This window comes from Sorex araneus, chromosome 4, assembly GCF_027595985.1.
Source record: "Sorex araneus isolate mSorAra2 chromosome 4, mSorAra2.pri, whole genome shotgun sequence".
Taxonomy (NCBI): domain Eukaryota; kingdom Metazoa; phylum Chordata; class Mammalia; order Eulipotyphla; family Soricidae; genus Sorex; species Sorex araneus.
In genome coordinates, this window is record NC_073305.1 from 192,173,704 (window position 1) to 192,198,229 (window position 24,526).

General features: G+C 62.3%; 1 protein-coding gene across 10 annotated transcripts; it reads right to left on the minus strand.

Annotated features, from left to right (window-relative positions):
* Positions 1-1,925: 1,925 nt before the first annotated feature.
* On the minus strand, positions 1,926-24,483 carry IQCE (IQ motif containing E). Of its 10 annotated transcripts, none has more exons than XM_055135134.1 (23): positions 23,203-23,408; positions 20,995-21,042; positions 20,845-20,890; positions 15,041-15,169; positions 14,814-14,948; positions 14,510-14,580; positions 11,890-12,003; positions 11,767-11,817; positions 10,186-10,256; positions 9,896-9,968; positions 9,763-9,812; positions 9,136-9,299; positions 8,947-9,002; positions 8,354-8,523; positions 7,798-7,902; positions 7,276-7,366; positions 6,568-6,717; positions 6,203-6,226; positions 5,262-5,369; positions 5,018-5,115; positions 4,834-4,928; positions 4,441-4,494; positions 1,926-2,643 (listed from the first exon to the last, which is right to left on the minus strand). In XM_055135134.1, exons 1-23 carry the CDS (start codon positions 23,236-23,238, stop codon positions 2,606-2,608), a joined length of 1,977 nt encoding a protein of 658 aa, XP_054991109.1. In that variant the 5' UTR covers positions 23,239-23,408; the 3' UTR covers positions 1,926-2,605. The 10 variants fall into 10 exon arrangements, 8 of the variants coding, with proteins under 8 accessions (XP_054991109.1, XP_054991113.1, XP_054991112.1 ...); XM_055135138.1 differs by lacking the exons at positions 1,926-2,643; positions 23,203-23,408 and adding exons at positions 3,218-3,874; positions 24,241-24,483 and having other exon boundaries at positions 14,814-14,944; XM_055135137.1 differs by lacking the exons at positions 1,926-2,643; positions 23,203-23,408 and adding exons at positions 3,218-3,874; positions 24,248-24,482.
* Positions 24,484-24,526: the final 43 nt, after the last annotated feature.

Sequence of the window (24,526 nt, forward strand, 5' to 3'; positions counted from 1 at the left end):
CAGGCTGACCAGGCTGTGCCCTTTGCCCAGAGCTGCTCACTGGCCTCTGGGAAGCTGCTCCCGCGGGCCCCTCCCTGGTTTCCCTCCGGACCAAGGTCAAAGTGCCACTGCACCCCCAACCCCTCCCCCCCATAGCATGCAGGTGGGACAGGGACCAGAGATGTTTGGGATCGATGTCACGAGGCCTGAGTTTCCAGGGGACCCTTGGTGGGTGCTCCATGCTGGGACCCTCACTTCAGTGGGCCCGGCTGGCTCTGTGTGCCCCGGGCTCACCTCTGCTGCCGCCGCCATCAGGCAGCTTCCCCAGAAGCTGGGGATGGGCCAGGCGGGGAGCGTCCAGGCCTCCGCCCCCTGCTGGCCGGGAGCCAGGCCCGGCTGGGGCCCCACTCCCCTTCCCTCTGCTTGCACGCAGTCCTGGAGATGGGGAGCCGCCTCCCTCCTCAGAAATGCAAATCCCCGAAGCAGGCGCCTGGGCTCCCACGCTCCCTCCAGCACGACAAACGCCCCCTTGGCTCCGGCTCCCCAGCTGAGCTCTGGCGGCCTTCCTGGTGAGGGGCCTGGGCCCCTGCAGCCTGGGGCGGGGGTTTCGTCTCACTGAGAGGCCACGAGCCTGGACGCTGTGTCCAGAGCCATCCCCCCTCCCCGTGGGAAGGCTCAGATGTGCAGGAGATGCTCCGTGGGCCTGGCGCTGGCGTGTGTGTGAGGTGTCCGCGTTGGCCCTAGTGAGAGGCAGTTTTTGTCTGGGTGTGAGGGCCTTAAAGGTCTTCGTGGGCAGGGGCCTGTGGAGGGGGTTGCCCTGAGAGATGGGGGCCCTGGTGTGGGGGGGACAGGAAGGACTGGGAAGTGGGACTGGCCCTTCCCCGGGGATTCCTGCTTTCTCCTTGGCAACGTCACAGCCTGCCCAACTTCCCAGGCTGTTGCTGGGTGTGTGGATTCTGCTCTGTCCAATGAAACACAGTGACGGACCCTCCACCCTCTCTGCCGGCTGGAATGTGTGCGGTGGTTGTCGGCGATTAGGCAGCTGTTTGAGGCCACAGTGGCTCGTGGTCAGCAGTGTGCAGCAACAATGAAGTCACGGGTCTCTGGGAGCGAGCAGCAGTCTCCGAAGGGCTTCAGAAGCGCTGGACTTCGTCGGGTGTTTCTTGGGAGGCGTCTGTCTGGAACACACAGTGGTGCTAGGGCCTGACTCGGGGGCACTCGAGCCTGTGCTTGGGAATTACTCCCACTGTCGCCACTTGAGGAGCCATGGAGTGACCTGGGCAAGGCACGTGCCCCAACGGGGCCTGGGGAGATTTGGGGCCATGACAGTGGTGCTCAGGGGCATCTCGGCAGTGTCTGGGGGACGGTGCGTGGTGCTGCGCCTCCACGTCTGTGCTCCCCTCCCCTTCGGTGTTTACACCCACCCAGAGCCTCACAGCCTATGAGCTGGCGGAGGGCGGAGAGGGGTGCTGGGGCCCTGGCTTCCCCCAGGTCTCTGGGTGGGGTCCAGGTGAGGAGCGGAGAGGATCCCGGGGAGACTGGGAATCCGGAGAGGGGTACTCGCCACCCTTTTGCTTTGGGGGGCGCAGGCCGGACCGTCCTCTCTGCCACCAAGCACGCGGCTTCCCACCGCACTCGGTGGGGCTGTGCGGGGGTGGAAGGTGGCGCAGGCTGAGAGACTGGCTAGTGCACAGCAGGAAGTGTCTTTAGCATGTTTGGCCCTACACCTGGCTCCATACGGGCACAGCTGGGCATGACCCTCTCCGAGTTTCTATTTTTTTTGCTTTTTGAGTCACACCCGGCGATGCACAGGGGTTACTCCTGGCTCTGCACTCAGGAATTACTCCTGGCAGTGCTCAGGGGACCATATGGGATGCTGGGAATCCAACCCGGGTCGGCCGCGTGCAAGGCAAACGCCCTACCCGCTGTGCTATCGCTCCAGCCCCTCTCCGAGTTTCTTGAGGTACAGGCCCCACTCACAGCAGGCAGAGACTGGAGGAGGGGGAGGTACAGAGCTGCCCCAGGCACATGCCAGGTGGGGACTGGCCGGGAGCCGTGTGGCAGGATCACAGGCAGGCGGCCGTGGGGATGAGGGAACTTTATTCACGCAGCCCAGGGGGGCGGCAAGGGCAGAGCTGCTGCAGCGAGGGCGGGCAGGTCGCCTCCCTCAGAGTGACCCTGTGCCCCAGCCTCCCGGCCACCTGCACCCATGAGGCCCGGGTCAGGGGGTCACCGTCTCTGACTGGGTCCCGCTCAAACTCTGAGGTGAGGAGGGCAGGGCTAGGCAAGAGGCATCTCTGCAAGGCCAGGGCAGAGGGGAGGCCCTCTTCTTCATGCACAGGGGACCCAGCGAGGCTGATGACAGCAGCGCCACCCTCCGTCCACCACCCAGATCGCTTCAGTCTGGCTGCCTCACCAAGTCCTCTGTGGGGGTCTCTGCCTCGCCCCTCCCTCCAGCCTGTCCTGCACAGTAACCTGCAGCGCTCAGCATCCCCCACCCACTGCCCAGGGTCCCTCCTCAGCTGCAGGGAGGCCACAGGAACCATGGGCACGGTGGCCGGCATCTTCACGACGGCCCTGCATTGCCGCCTGGGCGCCCGTATGTGAAGCAGCACCCGCGAGGCCGTCAGGCACGCAGCTCTGCAGGCGGCACGCCCACTCCATCTAGGAGGAGAGAGGACAGTCTCAGGGCCAGGCCCCCCAGCCTGCTCCCCCTCCCTGTCCCCCAGGGCGCAGTGGACCTCTCTGGCCGCCCCCTGCATGCCCCACCAGGTGACAGGGGCCTGGTCCGGCCGGGCTGGCTCAGGGGCACATGCCCAGACAGGAGGGGAGACAGAGCTGGAGGGACACAGGCCCAAGGCTGGGCAGTCTCTGCTGTTCGGACGGTGGCCTGGAGACAGGTTTCCCTCAACAACTTGGTGGGGTCCAAGAGAGCAGGGCGGACACACGCAGAGACCACGGTGCAAGTGCGCCAACGGCGGAGCGGTGAGAGAGCACGTGCACACCCAGACCGTGAGTACACACGAGGCCACGTGCATGAGGCAGGGCACACATGTACAGAGGCCAGGATGCACATATACTTCTCAGGGACATATTCTGGAGCGGAAGTCCAGGGCAGAGGGACCTGTGCCGTCCAGTTTAACAGTTCTCACGGCACCCCCGGGCCACAGCTCCCACTGCCAGGCTAGGGGAACAGCCCGCCCTGCTCCAGAGTTCAAAGCAAACGTGCTACTCCTAATCCAGATTCAAAGGAGTTTATTCCCGTCACTCCGCAGTGCTAGGAGCTGCGCCCAGCTCGTGTCTGAGCAAGGCCGGCACCCCCAGCACCCCCCGCCCTGTGATCCAGACTTCAGACTTGGTCTGCCCCACGGCAGAGCCCACCAGCCCCTGGGGCAGCACAGGGAGCGGGGAGCAGAGAGGACGGTCGAGGGGCAGGTCGGTCCGGGGAGTGGAGAAACCTGGGGCCCATCTGGGGTTGGCATGGCCCACCCCGCCCCCTCACCCATGCTCTCCCAGAGGGCTGCGACAGGAGGGGCAGCTCTGGGGCGAGCGGGGCCAGGCGGCCTCCCAGTTGTCCCAGACCCCGGCCCCAGGAGAAGGGGGCTTTGCAGGTGCCCCTCTGCCCGGGCCCTGACATGGCCCGAGGCTGGGACAAAGGCTCTGGGGTTCCTTGACCCAAATGAGCAGAAAGCAAGAGAAAACCCGCAGGTGCGCGGTGGAACTGAGTCCTGTTCTTCTCTTCATGAATCACAGACCAGCGCATCTCTGTGCCTTGGCCCGAGGGGGTGCCGGCAGGGCTAGGCCAGGGCGGTGGTCTTTGTCCTAGGCACCGGGGGCGGCATCACCACCTCGTCCGAATCGTCGGAGCTGCTACTGTCTGAGGGCGCGGGCCAGCCTGAGAGGAAGCAGAGGGCTCACTCGGGGCGCGGGGAGGCTGGGCGGCTTCTCTCGTGCCGGGGCTTTCCTGAGGCGCTGCCACGGGCCCGCCGAGCCGAGGGAGCGTGACCGATGCTGTGCGAAGGCACCATGTCCCCCGCCCCTGCACAGCGCAGACACCCTCGCCCCTGCATGCTTGGGCTGGGGCAGACAGGCCGGTTCCCCTCCAGGTCCCTCACCAGGCAGTGCTGCAGGGCAAAGGGCTTTTGGGCCGTGTGGCGTCTCCTGTCAGCCCGGGGGCAGCCTGGTTAGGCTCCGCCACCCACCCCTGGCTTCCGTCACAGGCCACATGGAGCAGGACTAAAGGGGCAGCTTGAGAGCCTGTCAGCCCTGGCACGGCGGGCCAGGTGGCAGGCAGGGCTCGGCGTAGGGCTGCCCCATGTGTCTGGCCAGGGACTTTGCTCCCTGCTGCCTACAGCAGGTTTCGGAGCGGACCCGAGGTCAACGCTTCCCAGCGAGAGCCACGCTAGAGAGAAGCCCCAGGTGTGGGGGGTTGGGGAGCCTGTGGCTCTCCGGGCCACTCACCAGGGCAGGCTGAGCCTCTCGCCGTCTGGCCACTGCTCACTTCGCCATCCTCACCTGGAGGGACACGGGACGCGCAGCTTACCCGGGTACCGTGAGCGGCACCCCCCACCTGTCCCTGCCATCCACGCGGCCCGAGCAGTCTCCCTCCGCACAGCTGCTCACCCCACAGATGTGGGACGAGGCCCTGGGGGAGGGTGTGGTCGGGCCGGGCCTTCCAGGATGTTTCCCAGGAACGACCAACAGGCAGGTGGACCCCCACGGCGAGGGCTGGCCCCAACTCCAGCCTGCCAGGCTCGCTGTCCTGTCCTGTCCACTGGGGACAGAGCCGGGGGGTGCCTACAAGGTCGGCCCAGACCCGGAGGTGCTGGCCACAGGGCACAGGGAGGAGCTCACCAGCAGCCTCGAGGCTGGCCAGGGGGAGCTCCGGGGATGCGGCTATGGCAGGTCTCCTCTGGGACACGCTGGGGACAGCCCCCAGGCTGGCAGTGCTGCGGAAGGAAGCGTCTCCTGCCTTTTGGCTCCCCCAGTGAGGTGCTGCAGACTGCCCCCTCCCAGGGGCTCAGGGGGTCGTGCCTACCTGCACGGAGAGGGTGAGGGCCCGGCCCGAGCCAGGTGTGCCCGCAGGACGGACTGGATGATGGTCACGGCCTCCTCCTGGCCCTGATCCTGGGGGCTCTGCAGGAGACAGCGGGTGCCTCCTTGAGGCCTGTTCTGCTGCCCACTGCCATGGCACCGAGGCGAGGCTGCTATGCCCTGGGCAGGGCATGACAGTGGGACGTTGGGTCTGGGTGCCTGCGTGGGGCGCAGGCAGGTGTGATCACCTTGGCAGGGAGACGCGGTGAATTGGTGCGCTGGGGCATGGTGGTGCCGGCAAGCAGGTTCACGCGTGCGAGGTGCCCCCGGAAGGCCGCCTGCAGCACCACTGCCGCCTGCAGGGAGGAGGAGGCGGGGGGCTCAGGGGGGACCTGCAGCAGCACCCACAGACCCGGAGTGAGTCAGCCAGACGCAGACCCACAGAAGACCAGTGTGCGGGGGAAGGAGGGAAACGTCCCACCGGGTTGCTCAGTGCCCTGCCCACGGCATACGGGAGGGGCCCGGGGCTGCCAGCACAGGGACCTTCCCGGGAGCCACAAGGGAAGGCTCCAGGGCGGCCACCGCCCTCCCCGGGCCTCTCTTCTCGGGGGAGCCCAGGGCCTGAAGGCTGAGAGGGGGCGAGGCTGGGGCGCAGGTGGCACCCAGGGGTGTTCGGCCATGTGGGGACCCCCTCTCCCGGCACATGTGGGGGGCCGGGCCTGGAAGCGAGGGGAGGCTGTGGCTCTAACCAGAGCCGTCAGAAGCCCCGGGCAGGGACAAATGCCATGCAGCAGACAGGCGGCTGCCAGGGCAGTGCTCGAGACCCAGTGTCTCCCAGGTGAACAGGGAAGGTTCCAGAAGGGCCGTGAGTCTGCAGCAGGCGGCTGAGGGTCGGGTGTGAGCTCGTGCACATGCACAGGAGTGAGGCTTCTGTGTTGGGGCTGCTCCCGGATCCTTGCCCAGGGGACCCTCAGTGCTGCGTGAGGGCCCGAGTGCAGGGGTGTGGGACCTGTAATCCTCACGCACAAAAGGCGCCCTCTGGTGGCTCCTGGGGAGAGGCCAGCCCAGAGCCTCTGCAGTGCTGGGGCCTCGGTCAGGAGTCGGGGACCCAAGTTGGCCAGAGCCTCTGGGGCACGCGGAAGCCAACCCACAGGGTCCAAGAAGGCAGAGAGCGGCGCTGTCTGCTCACCTGGTCTGCGAGGGTCTGTCCCTCCTGAAACAGAGTGAGTCTACACCAGGGTGGCCCCTACGCAGCTCAGCTCCACTGTTAGCTGGACAGGAACGCAGAGCAGGGCGCAGGGCACCCACCCGAAGAGAACCCGGTGGCCTTGTGGGAGGGCTTCCCGGAGGTGCTATTCAGACCAGCCCAACAGCTGCCTGCCGTGTGTGCATTTGTACACGTGCATGTGTGTGTATGCATGTGCATGTGTGTGTATGTATGTGTATGCGTGCGTGGGCTGCACCTCTTCCTGCCCCTCGAATCCCAGGGTCTGTGCAGGCCAGTGTGTGGGGGCTGGGGGCCCACCTCATGTCTGTGGGGCGCCCGGAGCCCACCTCGTGTCTGTGGGCCTTCCAGTGGGCCTGAAGGGTCCCGGCGGCTGCGTCCTGCCGGCCATCAGAGCAGCACGAGGGAGGCCGAGACAAGGTGCTGGGCCCGGAGTCGGCTGCGCGGGGCAGAGAGGGCGCGCAGGGCTCTTCTGGGGCCTGGAGGAGGAAGGGGAGAGGCTGGTGGGCAGGGCGGCCTGGGCACCCCACACTGAATCTCAGTGTACCTGCGGGGGTCAGACGGCTCAGCGACCAGGGCCCATGTGTCTGGGGGCACCCCTGGGGTCAGAACTCTCTTGGGGTTGGGGACCCTCAGCTTGGGGGCCCCACTACTGCTGAGCGCCGCCTCGTCCCCTGGCTGTGCCCGTGGCTCCCTCTCAGCATGAGCAGCGGGGAAAGGGCCACCGGCAGGAGTCCCTGCTCACTGTCTGCTCCCTGGGACGCCGTGTAGGGCAGATGGTGGCCGTGTGCTGGGGCTGAGTGCCCTGTCTGGCCCTGCCTGACCCCGTCAGTGGAGACCTGATGGCCCCGTGTACCCGTCAGCCTTGGGGCCTTGGTCCCAGGGACAAGCATATTACACGTACAGAGCGGAGCTGTTCAGGGTCCCCACAGCAGTACTTGCCAAAGGGACCCATTCATCCCTAAGACGGGATAGCCCCCGCCCAGTACCTCAGGAGGCCCCACAGACCCCTCATGCCCCTCCGTGCCCGCTGGTACCTCAGGGGGCCCCTCCACAGGCTCCTCGTGCTCTGCTGTGACCCTTTCCTGCAGCGCCTGGACCTTCCTGAGAAGCGTCTGCACTTCCCGCCTGGGGGACAGAAGAGACGCAGCTGAGACCTGGGCCGGCACTACTGCCCACTGCACGGGGTACGGAGGGACAGTGCGATGGAGGGACAGGAAGAGGGGGCTCTGCCCTTCCCAGCCCCCACCGGAGACTGGCTGCCTTTCCCGAGACCGCATCTCTAGTCAGCCCGGTGTGTCCAATCTGCATTTGGTCACTTTTTCATATATAAATTCCTGTACCCTAAAATTCACTTGTGTATTTTAAAGTTTTTTTGTTGTTACTTTTTGGTTTTTGGGTGATACACAGTGATGTTCAGGATCACTCCTGGCTCTGCATTCAGGAATCACTCCTGCTGGTGCTTGAGGGACCATATGGGATGCCAGGGATCGAACCTGGGTTGGCTAATGGCCTCCCGCTGTGCAGTGGGCAGCATCTACGTGGTTACTGGGTCTCACCTCAGAGCCTGCTCCTGCTGTGTGCTCCCCGGCTCGCCGCCCCTCAGGGCGTCCAGCTCCCTCTGCAGGTCCGCCTTGGTCTGCAGCAGCTGCCGCACCTCCCCGCTGGACACGGGCACAGACCAGGCCAGCTGAGCAGGGCAGGTGCTGGGCACACCAGGCGCCTCCAGCCAACTGCTCTGTGCCCCCGTGAGCTCCGTGGCCCGGGCCAGGGGCTCCTGGGACACGGGGATCCAGGCCTCACCACTCTGACCACACCCAGGGAAGGTGCCACATTTGTGAATGTGGGGGGTTCCCGGATCCCCAGAAAACACCTGGGCTAGCTGCCGTGGGGCAGACACGGCTGCATGTCAGCGGCCGACGAAACAAAGACTGCGGACAGCAGGGCCAAGCATGGGGGGCGCCCGTGTCTGACACACAGACCGGAGTCAGGGCGGGGAGCCACCTGCAGTCACGCGGCCGAGGTGCAGCCCAGGGCAACCTTTCCCTAGACCAGGTTTTGAAATCCCTCCGGATTCAGGGCCCTCCGCATCCCCCCCGCCCCCGCCTCACGCACTCCTTTTCCAGCAGCTGGCTCTGCAGGGCGCTGCGCTCGCTCCGCAGGCTCTTCACGGCGCTGCGCAGACGCTCCGTCTCCTCGGACTGCCCATGTGCGGCGGGGCTGGAGGCCGAGGGGGCCGGCGGGTCAGGCGCGTGGGACTTGGACGCTTCCACTGGACTTAACTTCTGGAGGCCGCACAGATGTGTTAGGTGTGTTTGCTGCTTTCGTGCTCCACGCAGGAAGTCCAGGACAGAGACCACAGCCGACAACGTGCGTGTGTGCGTATGCATGTGTGCGTGTGTGTCCAGTGGCCTGACAGGCTGGCCCTGGACTCCCATTCTGGAGTAACCGGAGGGGGCTGGGTCCAGGCAGGGTGAGGGCAGGTGACTGGACACCCTTTCTTGGGCTGCTTCCCACGTGCTGCCAGGCCCATGCCAACTACGCTGACCTGGCTACAGGATGTGTGGAGTACGGGGAAGGGACGGCCAGGGACGGCCATCTGGGAGCCGGCCCAGAGGCCCAGCTGGGGAGGGGTGTGGGGGTGGACAGAGGAAACACTGAATCTCGAATGTTCTGCCTGAAGGTGTGGCTGCCCGCAGGGGCCTCACCTTCTCCAGCTCGGCGATGCGTCTCAGTAGCCGGGGCTTGCTCCACTCCACGTAGCCTGAGGGGAGGCCAGGAAGGGCGCTGAGGCACGCTGGCTCCCCTCCGGCCTGTCCTCACCCCACAGAACCCATGTGTAGTGCAGAACCGCTGCCCCGGCCTCAGTGCCACCCCTGGCTGTCCCCGGCCCGCACCCTTTGCCCTGCAGACGGTGGGGGAGCTGCTGAGAAGGCGGTCCAGGTCCTCCTTCAGGCTCTGGTTCTCCTCAGTCAGCTCCCGCACGCTCCGCGACAGGCTCAGCAGCGCCGTCCCTGCCTTCTTCTGCCTCCTGAGACCCGCCTTCTTCTCGCCGGGCAGCCTGAGTGGAAGACGCAGTCAGGCCACCAGCAGCATCCCCGAGCCCATGGGGACAAACCTCTGCCCCGGGAGCCCCCACCCCAGGAGTTGTGGACCCAGATGCTGCGGGCAGGAGTGTCCACGACACGCGCTGTCACAGAGGGCGCTCCACTCCGCCCTGTGCCCAGGGACACGACCATGGCAGAGGGGCATGGGGGCTGCTGTGGGTCTGAGTGCAGAATGCTGGCATGGCCGCCAGGGGCCAACGGGGACACCCCAACCTCCCATAGACACAGCTCAAAACGCTCAGCGACAGTTGCTGAGCCGCGGCCCCCAGTGCTGTCCTCTGGACCGCCTGGGCTGTCCCCCGGAAGCCCTGCTGGACGGCAGGCCCGGGAGCCCAACACAGAGGCTGAGCAGCCCTGGGTGCCCAGCACGCCCAGACATCACACCCTGACCGTGCGCTGCGGACTCGAGGTGCGTACTTCCGTCCCGTCGTGTCGGAGCTCGCCAGCAGAGTCTGGAGACGGTGAATCTGCAAAGGCCACCGGCCACATGTCAGAGCGAGTGGGGGGCATACTGGGGGACCCCCGTGAGAGCCGCCCACCATAGGCACACCTCCTCGTAGTATGTCTCCATGGCGACCCGCATCTCCTCCAGGTTGGTGGCCTTCATGTCACACTGCAGTTTGCTAGGAGGCAAGCCCAGGGTTGGCAGGCAGGGACGGCACCCGCGGCTGGTGCCTGGTGTGGGCACCCCTCAGTGGCTCGTTCTACAGGGTGTCTCCTGCATCACCCCACAGCATGGAGGGGAATGCTGGCGGGGAATGGGAAGCGCTCCCTGAAGGGTGTGGAGGGGAAGCGTGCCCTGGCTGTCCCAGAGCGGTGTCCACTGGCCCCGAAGCCCACCTGATGGTACTGTCCTTGTCCTTGCACTGCTGCTCCAGCTTGAGGATCCGCTGCTTCAGCCCGTTGATGACCTGCCCGGAGATCACCCTGTCCACATCCCTCGCCCTGCAGTGCCCTTCCTCCTGCACCCCACCCCACCCAGCCAGAAGCAGCACTGGTCTTTCTCTGCAGTCACCGATCAAATCACTGTTTAATCGGACTGAGGGTCACTGCGGGCATGGGCTTTCCTGTGAATGAGTGATTAAGGCATCCCCTTGGACTTGCTCTGCCCGCAGGCGCTCCCCTCTCGCCCCTCACCTACCCCTGCTCCCCACGCCAGGCTGTTCCTAGGTGCTCGCCCACCACTCCTGCCCCAAGCTGCCCACCAGGCCTGCATGGACGCAGGCACTGACCCACTCTCCACGATGACGGCAGCTGCAGCATAGTCCCACAGAGACCGGCAAGCCCTCCTCTGCGGGTGGACGGTGAGAGAAGACTCCAGTCCTCCCCCCAGGCCCCTCAGAGGCTCAGCTTGGTGACCTGCAGACCCTCCTGCAGGAGTCTACCTTCCTGAGCTTGACTTGGATTTGCTTGGCATTTGAGCCACACCCAGCGATGCTCAGGGGCCACTCCTGGCGGGGGACCATATATGTTGCAGGAGAATAAATCCAGGTCAGCTGCGTGCAAGGCAAGTGCTCTGGACTCCCACATTACTATGTCTCCACCCTCAACTTTGATAAGTTTTAAATCCATGGGGGGGGGGGCTGGAGCAATAGCACAGCGGGTAGGGCGTTTGCTTTGCACGCGGACAACCGGGGTTAGATTCCCAGCATCGCATATGGTCCCCCGAGCACTGCCAGGGGTGATTCCTGAGTGCAGAGCCAAGAGTAACTTCTGTGCATTACTGGGTGTGACGCAAAAAAAAAAAAAAATCCATGGGGCTGGAGTGATAGCATAGCAGGTGGGGCGTTTGCCTTGCATGTGGCTGACCTGGGTTCAATTCCCAGCATCCCATATGGTCTCCTGAGCACCGCCAGGAGTGATTCCTGAGTGCAAAGGCAGGAGTAACCCCTGTGCATCGCCGGTGTGACCCAAAAAGAAAAAAAAGTTTAAAAAATCCGAGCATAGTGGGCCAGATAGCACTGGGCTAAGGCACTTGCCTTGCTGTGACCAACCCAGCACCACAGAGACCCCACCCTGGAAGTGATCCCTAAGGAGAGCCAGGAGCCAGAAGGTACCCTGAACACGGACCGATATGGCTCTCAAATGTTCCCCCCACCCCCCGACAAAAAAAAAGCCCCACAAACTGGAACACCAGGGTAAGAAAGCTGGGGCACCTCTTGCTCCAAGTAACTGTCACTGAGCCTCATCTCTGTCCGGCAGCGGGCCCGGCCCTCCTGCCCCTGCCCCTGGAGACGCACTGACCCCTACAGGGCGCCTGGCACCATCTGCCCCAGCACAGCAGCTGCCCAGGCCAGGCTAGAAGGACCCTGGCTCCAAGGTGGCTGGCCCACTCGGCTGTCCCCCCCGCCCCTGCCACCCGTGTTCTCGGTGTGAGGGAGTCCCCCAAGTCCTGGGGAACAGGCCCCTGCAGCCACTCACCCAGCCTGCGTCGGGCCTCTTCTCTGCGAGGGTCCGGACGAACTCAGGGCCCTGCGGAGCAGACGAGAGTGAAGCGGGTCAGGCCGCGCCCACTGGCAGCGCCCGGTGGGGGCCGGGACTCACTCGGGAGGGGTCCAGGAGCTGCTCTATCTGCCGGTCCTTCCTGCTGTTCTCCTCTTCCAGGCGCCGGAGCTTTGTCCGCATCAGATCCACGTCACTTTTCTGCACGTGGAGCGACTGGAGAGGAAAAGGAGCACACGTGCACATCATGCACACACGTATGCACTGCCCATGCATGCAGATGGTGGACATAGCACAGTCAAAGTCTGTGTCGTGGAAGGATCGGAGGTCACCTGCTGCGCCCTCGGTGATACCTGATGGCGTGTGCTGAGATGGGGCTCAGGGCGGGGAGAGGCCACTGGGTGTCCAGCACTCAGCTAGGCTCTCCCCACAGCCCCGAGAAACTGCCAGGCTGCTGGGGGGCGCCAATGCCCCTCAACTGTGAGGCACAGGTGCTGCTGGAGCTCATGTGCAGGAAAGCTCTTCCACGGCAAGGGTCTGTTGCCCTCCTTCTGGGTCACAGGGGTTCGGGTGGGGGCATGTGAGGCCCTGGCTCCCACCCCCAGCACAATGCAACCTCCACAACCACACACAGGGGAACACATGTGTGAGATGCTAGGGCGGGGTCCCAGGAGTGCCAAACACTGCTAGGGCAGGGTCCCAGGAGTGCCAAACACTGCTAGGGCGGGGTCCCAGGTGTGCCAAACACTGCTAGGGCGGGGTCCCAGGTGTGCCAAACAGAATTCATCTCCGAGGTAAAGGTGCCTGCAGTCATCTGGGTTCTCCCGCCGGAACCCCAAACAGTCCCCCAAGTACTGCTTAGGAGTGATCCCTGTCACAGCCAGGTGTGGCCCCCAACACAAAAACTAAAAAGGCAGAAAGCAAACTAAGCTCGTTTTATTTCTGCAGCTAGCTTGAGTTTGCCATTCTACCTCTCTGAGGACTGCGGGAGTTCCAATTTGGGCTCTCTGTGCTCTCACTTCCAAAACAGTTTTCTGGGGACTAGAGCAATAGCACAGCGGGTAGGGCGTTTGCCTTGCACATGGCCGACCCGGGTTCGATTCCCAGCATCCCATATAGTCCCCAGAGCACCTCCAAGAGCAATTCCTGAGTGCATGAACCAGGAGTAACTTCTGAGCAGCACCGGGTGTGACCCCAAACCCAAACAACAACAAAAAACAACCGAAAAACCAAAAGGCTTTTCTGGCGCTGGAGCAAGAGCACAGCGGGGGTGCTCGCTCTATACTCAGTGGATTTGAGTTCAATCCCTGGCATCACATACTGCTCCCTGAGCACTGCTATAAGTAATTACTGACTGGATCCTTGAGCATCAATGGGTGTGGCCCCAAAACAAACAAACAAAAATGGGTTTTGTGGTCTGAGATCGGAAATGCACCAGGGTGAGGGCACGCGCACCTCAGGGGCCCCCTGGCCCCACTTCTCACTAGCAGCCACCAGCAAACCACTCCCAGCACCAGTCTGCACCAGGGCCTCGTGGTCTCCAGGTGAATTAGCCAGAAGCTACTGCCACGTGTTGGGGCCCACTCCCTGCAGGGGAGAGTCTGAGAGGGCCATTCCGAGGTGTGTGGGGGCTCAGGTTGCAGTGATGGCCCCTGTGGCTGCAGGGCCCGGGTCCCAGAGGCCTACTTGGGACTCAGGAGACCTGGACCTGAGACACACACCAGGGACTTGCGTCTGCGGATACCCACATGGAGTGTGACGGCCCTGCACTGACCATCGAGATGGAACTGGGTCCAGTGGGGCGGCCCCGCCCCTGTGCACAGACTTGGCCAGGAAGTCCATCCCACAGTCAGCTCAGGTGCACGGAGCCCCGGGAGGGGTGAGGGTGCAGCCGTCATCCCAGGGGCATGGGAGGGCGAGTGTCCCGGGAGGGCCCTCAGCTCTGTGGTGGCAGCAGGGAGCCTGGGCACCACCAGGCAGAGTTGGACGTGCCAGAGCACGCCCCCCAGTGCTGCTCTGGAGGTTGAGGCCGAGAAGCAGGAAGGGGGGCACTGGCCAGGGGCACGCCCACTCAAGAGGGACGGGGAATCCCCCAGCTCTATGTCCTCAGCAGGATGCTGTCAGGTCAAGCATGCAGTGATCAGTGCCCTGCAGCCCCTCGGTCACTGCTCCCGGAGCTGCGCACATCCGAGGTGCCAGGTGAGACGGCAGGACCCACAACTGCCCTGAAGGCCGGCGCCCAGGCAGCCCAAGAGCAGCCTGGCTGCTGCTCACCAATGGCACCTGAGCACCAACTCACCTGTGCCCACTGCAAGCTGCTGCCCGCGCCCCAGTCCTCAGGCTCGGCCACTGACCTGTCCCCAGTCCCCAGCCTCGGCCGCTGTCCAGCGCCTACTCTTGCCACAAGGACAAGACCCCGTCCCCTTGTTTTTCACTGACTTGATTCTTTGACCCTGGGGCTTCCCAAGCAGGGCAGGGCTGGGGTGGGGTGGGGGGCTGGCGACCCAGGAACCTGGGGCTCAACAGTTCCATGCTCAGCCGAGGATGAGGAAGTGCTGCGGCCCCCAGGGTCTGCCCCCCGCAGGGTTCAGGGGCTTCCTGGCAATGTATGGGGGCGGTGCCCGCAAAAGGCTATGCCCCCCACACATGAAGGAGTGGCCCCATGCCCTGTGCCAGGAGCTCTGGCGACACTGCCGAGGTGGGAGAGAAGAGGGCGCCCTACCTTCTTCAGCTCGATGATCTCGTCATACATGTCCTCCTTCTCCCTGTACACAGGGGTTCCCGGCGTGTGGCCTGCAGAGAGGGGGCGGAAGTGCAGCCTGGCTCCAAGACGCGCCCACCCCAGCGAGGGGACTGTGCCTCTCCCCGAGAGCGGTTGGGGTGGGAGAGTACACCGGTAGGTGCCTGCCAGGCCTGAGCCCTGCACCCAATAAGTGCTGGGCGCTGGGGGGTCCACGTTCAGGGAGGGGCACCAGCAAAGTGTGGGGGCAGTGGGACCTTGCTCTGGCCCGGCCTGGCTCACTCACCATTGCTGGCAGACCGCCGGAGGGTGGCCCTCTTCATCCTGAGGGCTTCTACCAGGTGGTCGGGAGTGTCCCTGGGGGGGCTGGTCCACGGGTGCTCTGAGGCAAGGTCTGACCTCAAGGGCTGGGCCAGGCTGGCTGGAGGGGAAGCGCAGGGGCTCCAGCACAAATGGCAGGCAGCCCCCAGAGCAGCACCCCACCCCTCTGCCGTGGGAGTTGGGGGCAACTACCTTGCTTTGAGCTGCTCAGCCATAGCTTCTGGGGGGTCAGGGACGCTCGGGCCCCGACAGGCATGCTGGCTGCTGCCCTCAGGGGCCTCCAGGACGCCACTTTCCTAGTTCTCGTCTGATAAGGCGACTCTAGAATGCCAAGGCGGGGTTGGGCGGCATCAGCAGGTGCCTGGCAAGGGCCCCCAGAGGCAGAGCCACCTCACAGCTGCCACTGCCGACGGTTTGTGAAAAGGAGACGTGACCAGTGGACACGTGGATCCCCACCACCGCCACGATCTAAGTCAGACCCAGGAACCCACAACTCCATGTCCTTCTCTGCATCACCAACCTCCTGACTTCCCATGCGGCAGTGCAACGCTTTAGACCAGCAGGAGAGAAAGAGTGAACTTGTTAGGGCCCTATTTTTGGGCTATAAAATGCAAGAACTACTTTAAAATTAACGCTAACTGTAGGGAACAGTGAAAATAGACATCAGCAGCCCAGAAAGCAGGAAAGGAAAACAATTTGAGATCCTTATCATTTCTCTGTGAAAGACTCATGAATCTGGGATGTGATGTAATATCCCAGTGCTGTTTAGGGAGAGACACTTAATGCCAGAGATGGGTCGGCAGCCCAAGGCCGCAGCTGGCGGCACCTGTTGACAAGCCTGAATTGGGGCTTCTGGTGGAGAAAGGGGAACAGAAATGACCTGGGTGCCATTTGTGACCTCATGCCAGGTGCAGAAACTGCAGTAACTTAGGACATCTTTTCTTTTTGTTTTTTGGGCCATACCTGGAGGTGCTCAGGTGCAGCGGGCTCTGCTCTCAGGGATCGATTCTGATGGGGCTCAGGGTACCCTGTGGGATGCTGGGGATTGAGCCCAGGTTAGCCGGTTCCGAGGCAGGTATCCTAACCCCTTGTACTCTCAGTCCAGCCCCAAGGTATTTTTTGTTACATCTGTATGGGCTGGAGCGATAGCACAGCCACTTGCACATGGCTGACTCAGGTTTAGTTCCTCTGTCCCTCTCGGAGAGCCCAGCAAGCTACCGAGAGTATCCTGCCCGCACAGCAGAGCCTGCAAGCTACCCGTGGCGTATTCGACATGCCAAAAACAGTAACGAGTCTCACAATGTTGACGTTACTGGTGCCCACTCGGGTAAACCGATGAACAATGGGAGGACAGTGCTACATCTGTATGGTTTCTTCTTCTTACTCTTCATACACGCAGTCTCTTGCCCCCGTGCCTGGCTGTCTTCACCGGGGCCCCTCAGAGGGGGTGGTCTGAGTTTCCCTCCCTGCTCTAAGCAGAGCCCCCACAGCTGAAGACCTCTGGAACCCAGCCACAGCCATGCTCAAGGACGCTTTCCACACGTTCCGATGAGCCTCACACATGAAGGAACCGGCAAAGGAACCCAGGTGTGTGGGACCCGGGACTGAGATCTTCAAGCCTGCTCGAATCGGGACTGGCCTCTTATAGACTCAGAGAACCTGGTAAGTTGGAAAGCTACCAAGTTTCCTGCCCGCATGGGAGAGCCTAGCAAACTCCCTGTGGCGTATTCACATGCCAAAACCAGCAACAATGATGGGTCTCATTCCCCTGACCCTGAAAGAGCCTACAATGCGGCCGCTGTTGGGAAGGACAAGTAAAGAGAGGCTTCTAAAATCTTAGGGCTAGGACGAATAGAGACATTACTAAGACTGCTCGAGAAAATCGATGATCAATGGGATAATTTTTTTTTTCCTTTTTGGGTCACACCTGGCGATGCACAGGGGTTACTCCTGGCTCTGCACCCAGGAATCACCCCTGGCGGTGCTCAGGGGACCATATGGCATGCTGGAATCAAACCTGGGTTGGCCGCATGCAAGGCAAAGGCCCTACCCGCTGTGCTATTGCTCCAGTACAATGATTTTTTAAATGTAGGAATACTGCTATTTAGTCAGCCATTGATCAAGCTGATTGAATTGGGCATGAGCTCCACATTACTTTTTAAAGTTTTTTAAAATTGGGGGCTAGAGCAATAGCACAGTGGGTAGGGCATTTGCCTTGCACGCGGTTGACCTGAGTTCGATTCCCAGCATCCTATATGGTCCCCTGAGCACCGCCAAGGGTGATTCCTGAGTGCAGAGCCAGGAATAAGCCCTGTGCATCACCAGGTGTGACCCAAAAAGCAAAAAACAAAAAAATTTTTAAAAATTAGTTTTTTAAAATTGAACATCTGTGAGATAGACCGTGACAAAGCTGTTCTAACTGGGTATCATACAGTGATCCAGCGTCCATCTCTCCGGCAGAGTACATTTCCCACCACCAGTGCCTCCTGTTTCCCCCCACCCCCCTCCAGCTCCCTCTATGGGAGGCACTTTCCTTCTTACTCTCTCCTTTTCCTTTTGTGCATTATGGTTTGAAAAACGTATTAAGAGATCACGGTGTTTGTTCAGGACACTTATTTTTATTGGGACAGTAAGGCTGGAGTAGCTTTTTAACTGGGTGGCTTCTTTGGGGTGTGGATGTAACTGTTAGGGCTTTGGGGGGGGAGGTAGCCCATCCCAACATTGAGAAAGCCTAGAGATTTCAGTCACGAAACCCACAAACCCGAATTTTCAGCAGATTATATCTTGGTGAGGTTCATCCTGAGATGGTGGGAGTCAGGCTGCAGGTATGGTGGCGATTTTGGACTGTGGGAGCAAGTGGCTGCCAGGCTGACCAACCGCCCCCCGCCCCCCTACTGATTTACCCGGGTCTTCTCAGCCATGTGCGGGTCTGAATTAACTACGGCTTTTGATTTTTTTCAAGATTTATTTATGGGTCTCTGAAGCAAGGCCGGTAGTAGAGCTTACATGGTGGTGCTGGAGTTGGTTCTTGGAGGTGACTGCCAGTGCTTCCAAGTCCGAGAAAGCCTGGAGATTTCAGTCACAAAACCCGCATACCCGAGTTTCCAGCAGACTGCATCTTTGTGAGGTCCATCCTGAGACGGTGGAGTCAGGCTGGGGATATGACAGTGGTTTTGGAATGTGGAAGCAAGCGGCTGCTGGAGGCTCTGCTTGGGCGGGCTCCAGGCTGACATGACTTACCCTTGGTGTATTCAGTCACAACCAGGTGGGTCTGAGATTAAATGTGCTTTTGATCATTTTTTTTTTTTGCTTTTTGGGTCACACCCGGTGATGCATAGGAATTACACCGAATCCTGGCGGTGCTTGGGGGACAATATAGGATGCTGGGAATTGAATCCAGGTTGGCCGCGTGCAAGGCAAATGCCCTACCCACTGTGCTATCACTCCAACCCTCTTCTGAGATTTATTTATGGGTCTCATAAATGAGCTTGTATAGCTGAGTTGGAGGTGGTTTGTGGGCATGGCTCCCACACACCTAACTTTTGGCCATTTAATTTTTTGGTAAACTTGATCCCAAGTTGTTGGGGTCCAGCCAAAGGCAGAATGGCAATGTTGGGTACCAGGAAGCCTAAAGACACCATCAGGCTGTTGATGCAGTTGCCTCACAGGTACAAGTTGACCTGCTGGTGGTACTATAGCACTGTTTTCCTATTTTTCATCGATTTGCTTGAGTGGGCACCAGTAACGTCTCCATTGTGAGACTTATTGTTACTGTTTTTGGCACATCGAATACGCCAGGGGTACCTTGCCAGGCTCTGCCGTGTAGGCGGAAAACTCTCAGTAGCTTGCCGGGCTCCCTGAGAGGGATGGAGGAATCGAACTTGGGTCGGCTGCGTGCAAGGCAAATGCCCTACCCGCTGTGCTATCGCTCCAGCCCACTGGTACTATACCCCCTTAAAATTATTTTTTAATCTAGTAATCACTTCAATTACATAAAACAAAAGCACGTAAAAATAAAGTCATAACTACACACACACACACACACACACACACACACACACACACACACACACACACTTTTGTGTGTCCGGGTCACACCCTGGTGCTCAGGGCTTAATTCTGGCTCTGTGCTCAGGGGACCATCTAGGTGCCAGGGACTGACCCAGGGTTGGCTGCATACAAAGTGAGCGCCCTCCCTGCTGTACTACTGCTCTGGCTCCTAATTATACTTTTTGTTCATTTTGGGGCCACACCTGGCAATGCACAGGGGTTCCTCCTGGCTCTGTGCTCAGAAATCACTACTGGCAATGCTCAGAGGACCATATGGGATGCTGGGGATCAAACCGGATTGGCCATGTGCAAAGCAAATGCCCTCCCACCATACTATCGCTCCAGCCCCTCATCATATACTTTAAATGGCAAATCTGCCTATTCATACAAGCAAATCTGTGGAAGTTGGTCCTGCTCATTCCTGAGTTTCCCAGGTGTGAGGGGGGTCCCAGGACTGGGATCCTCCCCAGCAGAACTACAGCTACTCGCAGGCCCTTGGCTTCATGGCCCCAGTGACCCCGAGCCTCACCTCAGGAGATGTCAGACCGCTGACAGGAAGACATGAGGGAGGGTTGAGGGAGAGACGTGGGGCTGGCACGAGACCAACACAGATGGATGCTGGGACACTGGTGCCTGCGCAGCATGCGAGGATAAGTGGCCACACTCAACACTGGACACTACCACCGGTTCCCCTGGGCTCTGAACACAGAGCTTGGGGCAGGCGAGACCAAGCCAGGAAGCCACAGCTGGGGCAGAGACACAGCATGTGCCCGGAGATCATGATGGGCACAGGGGTGGGCACTGAAAGGGATGGGTGAGGTGCCACATGTTCATAGCACCCCACATCCGTCATGGTTTGGGGGTACTGGCCACGCTGAGTTCCATGAGGCCGACTCTGGCTCTTGCAGAAATTAGAAGAGGCTCTGTCAAGAGAGGATCTGACGTGGCTCTCTGTACTCCCAACGCCAGCTGCAACAGGACAGCCAAGATACACCATGGCCCAAGGGACAGCGGAGCCACACGGACAAGAGGGAGGCCAGGCACCAAACTGCGGCCCGCTCTGCTGCTCTGGTACAGGAGCGCGTACAAGCTTCCTTTACTTACCTTTGGTTTTATTCTGGGGCCACACCCAGCAGTTTGGGGGCCCTCCCCTCCTGTGGCGTCTGGGGGGCATATGTGGTGCTATGGATCAACTAGGGTCAGTTATGTGCACGCCCACTGTCCTATCTCTCCGAGTTTTCTCCAGCCCAGAGATTCTTCCTTTCCTACTAATGTTACTTTCAGGCTGGGGAGCAATCCCTGGAGGTGCCTATGGCCATTAGAGCTGCAGGGTCCCCTCTGGGGTCCAGGGATCAAGCCTGGGCCTCAGCACACAAAGCCCCTGCCGGCCCGCTGAGCTCTCTCTGGCCCCAGAAATGCTCTTCCTAATCACATTATCTTTTGAGGACATGAGGTAAGTGTGTGTCAGAATGTGGGAGACCAGAAGCTTCTCCAGCTGGCTGCATGGGCCTGTCCACTGTGCACTGGACCCGCAGCCCCCAGCAGAGGCTGCAATAGAGCCCTGCGCGGTGCAGTGAGGAGGGGGCTGTGGGCCAGAGTTATCAGGGTAAGGACCAGCCCAGCTGAGGGCTCGGGGACAGCCCGGATGCTGCCTGAGGCGCTCTGCCCTGCCCCGCCCCTGCAGTATCTGGGGCAGGTACAGCATCCACACACATGCGGTAGGTGGCCTTCCTGCCCAGGGGCCCGTCCCTATTCCCGGCACTTTAAATGTCCCAAGGGTGATGTGACTTGACGACAGCCAAGGCGCAGGTGTTGCCTGGGATGGGGACGGGGGCACAAGTGGCTGCGTGGGGCCTGAGGCGCAGCGCCCTGCCCACACCCATGACAACACACAGCCCGTGGGCGGGAGCCGTGCCGCTGGGCAGACCGTGCCGGGCTGTACTCACTTGGCGATGCAGCTGAGGGTTTGCGGAAACTTTTTCTCTTTACTTTCTGGAAGAAAGAAGACAGGCCAGGAATAGGGGGCATGTCATGCAGTTGGAACACGTGCACACACATGCACAGGACATACATGTGGGGACATACATCACACTCACCGTCTCCAAGTCAGACTCGAAGGTGACCGCAGACAGACTGTCATCTCCCTGGGGGCAGAGGCACACGGTTAGAGCCCGTGGCAGTGGCAGCCTAGCACTCCCAAGGGGGAGAAGGACTGGAACAGATACCCGGCCACGCCCCGGCCACTCTTCCTCGTCCTCTCCTCAGAGCCCTGGGGCATGGCGGCCCCTCTGAGAGCAAGACCAGGTGGTAAGAACAGTCGCGAAGGCCCCCCCACGGCCTGGTGCCTCTTCCAGGGAGGAGTCCAAGGCGATCCCTGCCCTCAGCTCCCGGGGACGCGAGGCGGCTCCAGCACTGCCTGTCTGTGGAGACGATGGCACCTGGGAATCGTTCTGGGACCAGGCCTCCCGCAGTGACCCGGACCTTCAGCCAGGGAACGATTGTCTGGGTGAGGTGAGGCTCTCCCCCCGCACCCTCATGCCCCAGACTCAGTGACTGTCCCTCACCAGCACAGCAAGTGCCTGAGATCGGGGGAGCTTGTGCGTATCCCCCCTCCAGCAACACACACAGGCGTGCACGCGCGCCCATGCAGCTGGAATCTGCCCGGAGGCAGGGACGGGCCCACGGAGCAGGTGACGGTCACTGAGGGCCGGGCTGCCGGTTCTGGAAAGATCTGGCCATAGTTCACGTCAGTGTTTCTCAGCCCCTTCTAAGTGTGGTGTGAGGAGCCTGCTGGTGTGACTGTCCCCGTGGCCTGGGAGGCTGCAGGAGGGGACGTCCAGCTGTACTGTGCATGCAGAATTCCCCGGGCCAGGGCCTCCACTGACCCCACTGCATGCAGCCGTTGGTGCTGGCATGCTTCCCCCACGTGACAATGCGGGCTGTGGGACAGAGGTACTGTGTTTCTGGGGTAGTTACCCACTGGGGCTGCAGCTCCTCAGCACTGGAGTACGGCCCCAGGGATCACCTCGGGGAGAATGTTCTTGCACAGCCACAGCCCGGGGCAGTCAGGCCAAGGGGACTGACAGCAGGTAGCAGAGGCTGCCAAAGCAGGTGCTCTCAGGCCCACCGTCAGAGAAACCATCGCCAGCTCAGCCCCTTCTCCAGGGAGCCCTCCGGGTGCCTGGGGTTGCCTGTGACAATTCCATCCACCCAAACGGCACAGGTCCCCAGATCTCATCAGCGCCATGGTATCAGACTATGGACTAAGCCACTGCTCGGTAGCCAGGTGCAAGACACGAGGTGGCACTGAGCCAGGAGGCCCCCCCCCCACGCAGTGTCCTTCAGGAGAGAGGGCATTGCCCCTGAACCAGTGTCCCCACGCTTATCCCGCTCTCAGTGCAGTCAAACAGAACATGAGACACCAGCACACACACCCACACAGGACACATACATACCCAACACACACTCACAAACACACTCAGATGCATGCACTCACACACATGCAATCACACATGCACATACTCATGAGCATGCATTCACGCACCCATGTACACGTGCACGTACATGTGCACGCACACTCACTCCACACACTCCTGCACTTACACCAGTAAAGAGCAACAACAGTTCAGGGGTCAAGGAGCTTAAACACTTCCTTTGCCCCTCTGGAGGTTATGCAGACCTGGGGTGACCTAAAGGTGGCTAAAGCTAGAGCAGAGGGCCAAGTGGGACTCGGGAGACACGGGGCAGCGGAGTCCCCAGGGGGTCTAGGCACCCCTGCCAGGTGGGCCACCAGCATTGCTAAATGATCCCCGCCTGGTTGTGGGGCAGCAGGAAGGTGACAGGTTGGATGGGCTGGGGGAGACACGGGGCAGCCAGTAACCGGGGAAGATCGCCCTGAGGGTGAATGTGAGTGGGCGTCTCACCGGCCTAAAACCCATCCTGCACCTGCACCAGGTTCTCCGCTCTCAGGCACCACAGGGCCTTTGCACCTGCCCGCTCTGCTCTCGGGCCCTACGCCCGGTGTCCCACGTGCGCAAGTGCACGGGAGAGGCAGGAGCCAGGATCCCGGGCGGCGCCGCCTCCTCCGGGAAGCCCTCCCCAGAGTCCGGCGAGGCCCAAGAACCCCCAAGCCCGGGCCGCGACTCGGGGGGAACTCACGTGGGCCCCGTCACCGGCGGCGAGGCGCGGAGTCGGTCCGGAGCGCTGCCGGGACGCGGCGGCCGGGCGGGCGCGGGCCCGAACCCGGCCGGCCCTTATGCGGTAACAATATCGGCAGGGGAGCCCCGCCCGCCGCCCGCGCTCACCGTCTCCGACGCCGCCTCCCCGGCGTCCAGCGACATGGCCGCGGTGCTGTCCGGCCGGCCCGCGGCGTCCGGGACGCGTGCTCGGGTTCTGGGCCTCACGGGCCGCCTGCAGCCCCTCCACACGCCGGCGCGCCGGGCCGCGACCCCGCTGCCATGGCAACCGCGGGCCCCGGATGCGCCGCCCGCCCCGCCAGCCCGGTGGCGCGCGCGCGCGCGTGCGCGGCGGCGCTTCCCAGAACCGGGGCGGGGCTCGGGCGCGCCTGCGCCCTGCGTCCCTCGGCCCGCGGCGCTGCGCACGGCACGACCTCGCCCCCTCGGCCTGTCGCCGGCCCGGGACAGGAAATAAGAGGACAGCGGGGACCCTTCCTGGGGAGAGCCGGGCTAGCCGGGCGGCCGAGTAGGAGCTTCCCGCGACTTTGCAGACTCGCCTTTTTAAAAATGAATCACATGGGAGTTACTGACTCTCAGGGCCTCGTGACTGCGGTTCCGCCACGCGAAGAGCGCCCCCCTCTCGCTGCCGCGCCCACCGCGGCGCCCCCGCGTCCCTCCGAGCAGAGACGCGAAGCAGGATGACTCGGAGGGAGAGCGGGAGCGCCCCCGCCTCACGGGGCGCGGCCTTGGGAACTCCTCTCCCGCCGTCCCGGTCGGGGGCTGGGGGCTCGCGCGGGCTCCGCACCCGCGGGTGGGTCGGGTCGGCCACTTTATCCCTTCCAGATACTTCTCCACCGTCAGGGGCAGCACGCTGCACCACGTGACGAGGCCCCAGGCTTGCAGGTTCCCTCAGGACCGCGTCCGCCCGGTTTCCTTCTGGAACCATCCTTGTGAGGGGGGGGCTGACTCGGGGCCCCTCCTCCCGCCCCTCGCGCGCTGTGCCCGCAGCCCCGAGTTGGCCGAGAGGCAGGCACACTAAGGCGCAAGCGCCGTCTCGGCCCCGGCCCCGCGCCTCTCCGCGCGCACTGGGTCCCGGGTCTCCGGCCCGCCCCCGCGGCCGGCCCCGCCCCTTCCGGGCGCGGTGCCGCCCCGCGCTCGGGCACGTACCACTGACCCGTGGAGGTGGTGAGCGCCACGTGATGGGGCGACCTGCGTGGGACTAGCGTGTCTCCGATGTCTTCAGTTTGAGGACACGCGTCGTGTCTTTGAGGCTCCGTGGGAGGCCTCCAGGGGCAGTCTAGGGCCACCCCGCCCGTCTTCGGCCCCCTCCAGCCCGTCAGGTGACGCAGTCCGGGAAGTGGCACCTGCGGCTGCAGTGCCCGGGCCTCGGGCGTGTGGGGCGGGGCCTGCCGCGGTGGGGTGGGACTTATAAGTCGGGGGGGTGGGACATCGC

What these genes read in the sequence shown, in the direction of transcription:
- IQCE (XM_055135133.1), bottom strand. Translation starts at nt 23,238, where the DNA reads ATGTCGCTGGACGCCGGGGAGGCGGCGTCGGAGACG. An exon ending in AGCCAGCTGCTGGAAAAGGA is followed by an intron (nt 7,903 to 8,353) that starts GTGCGTGAGGCG and finishes GCCCGTGTCCAG; the next exon opens with CGGGGAGGTGCGGCAGCTGC. An exon ending in GACAGACCCTCGCAGACCAG is followed by an intron (nt 5,370 to 6,202) that starts GTGAGCAGACAG and finishes TCCTCCCTGCAG; the next exon opens with GCGGCAGTGGTGCTGCAGGC.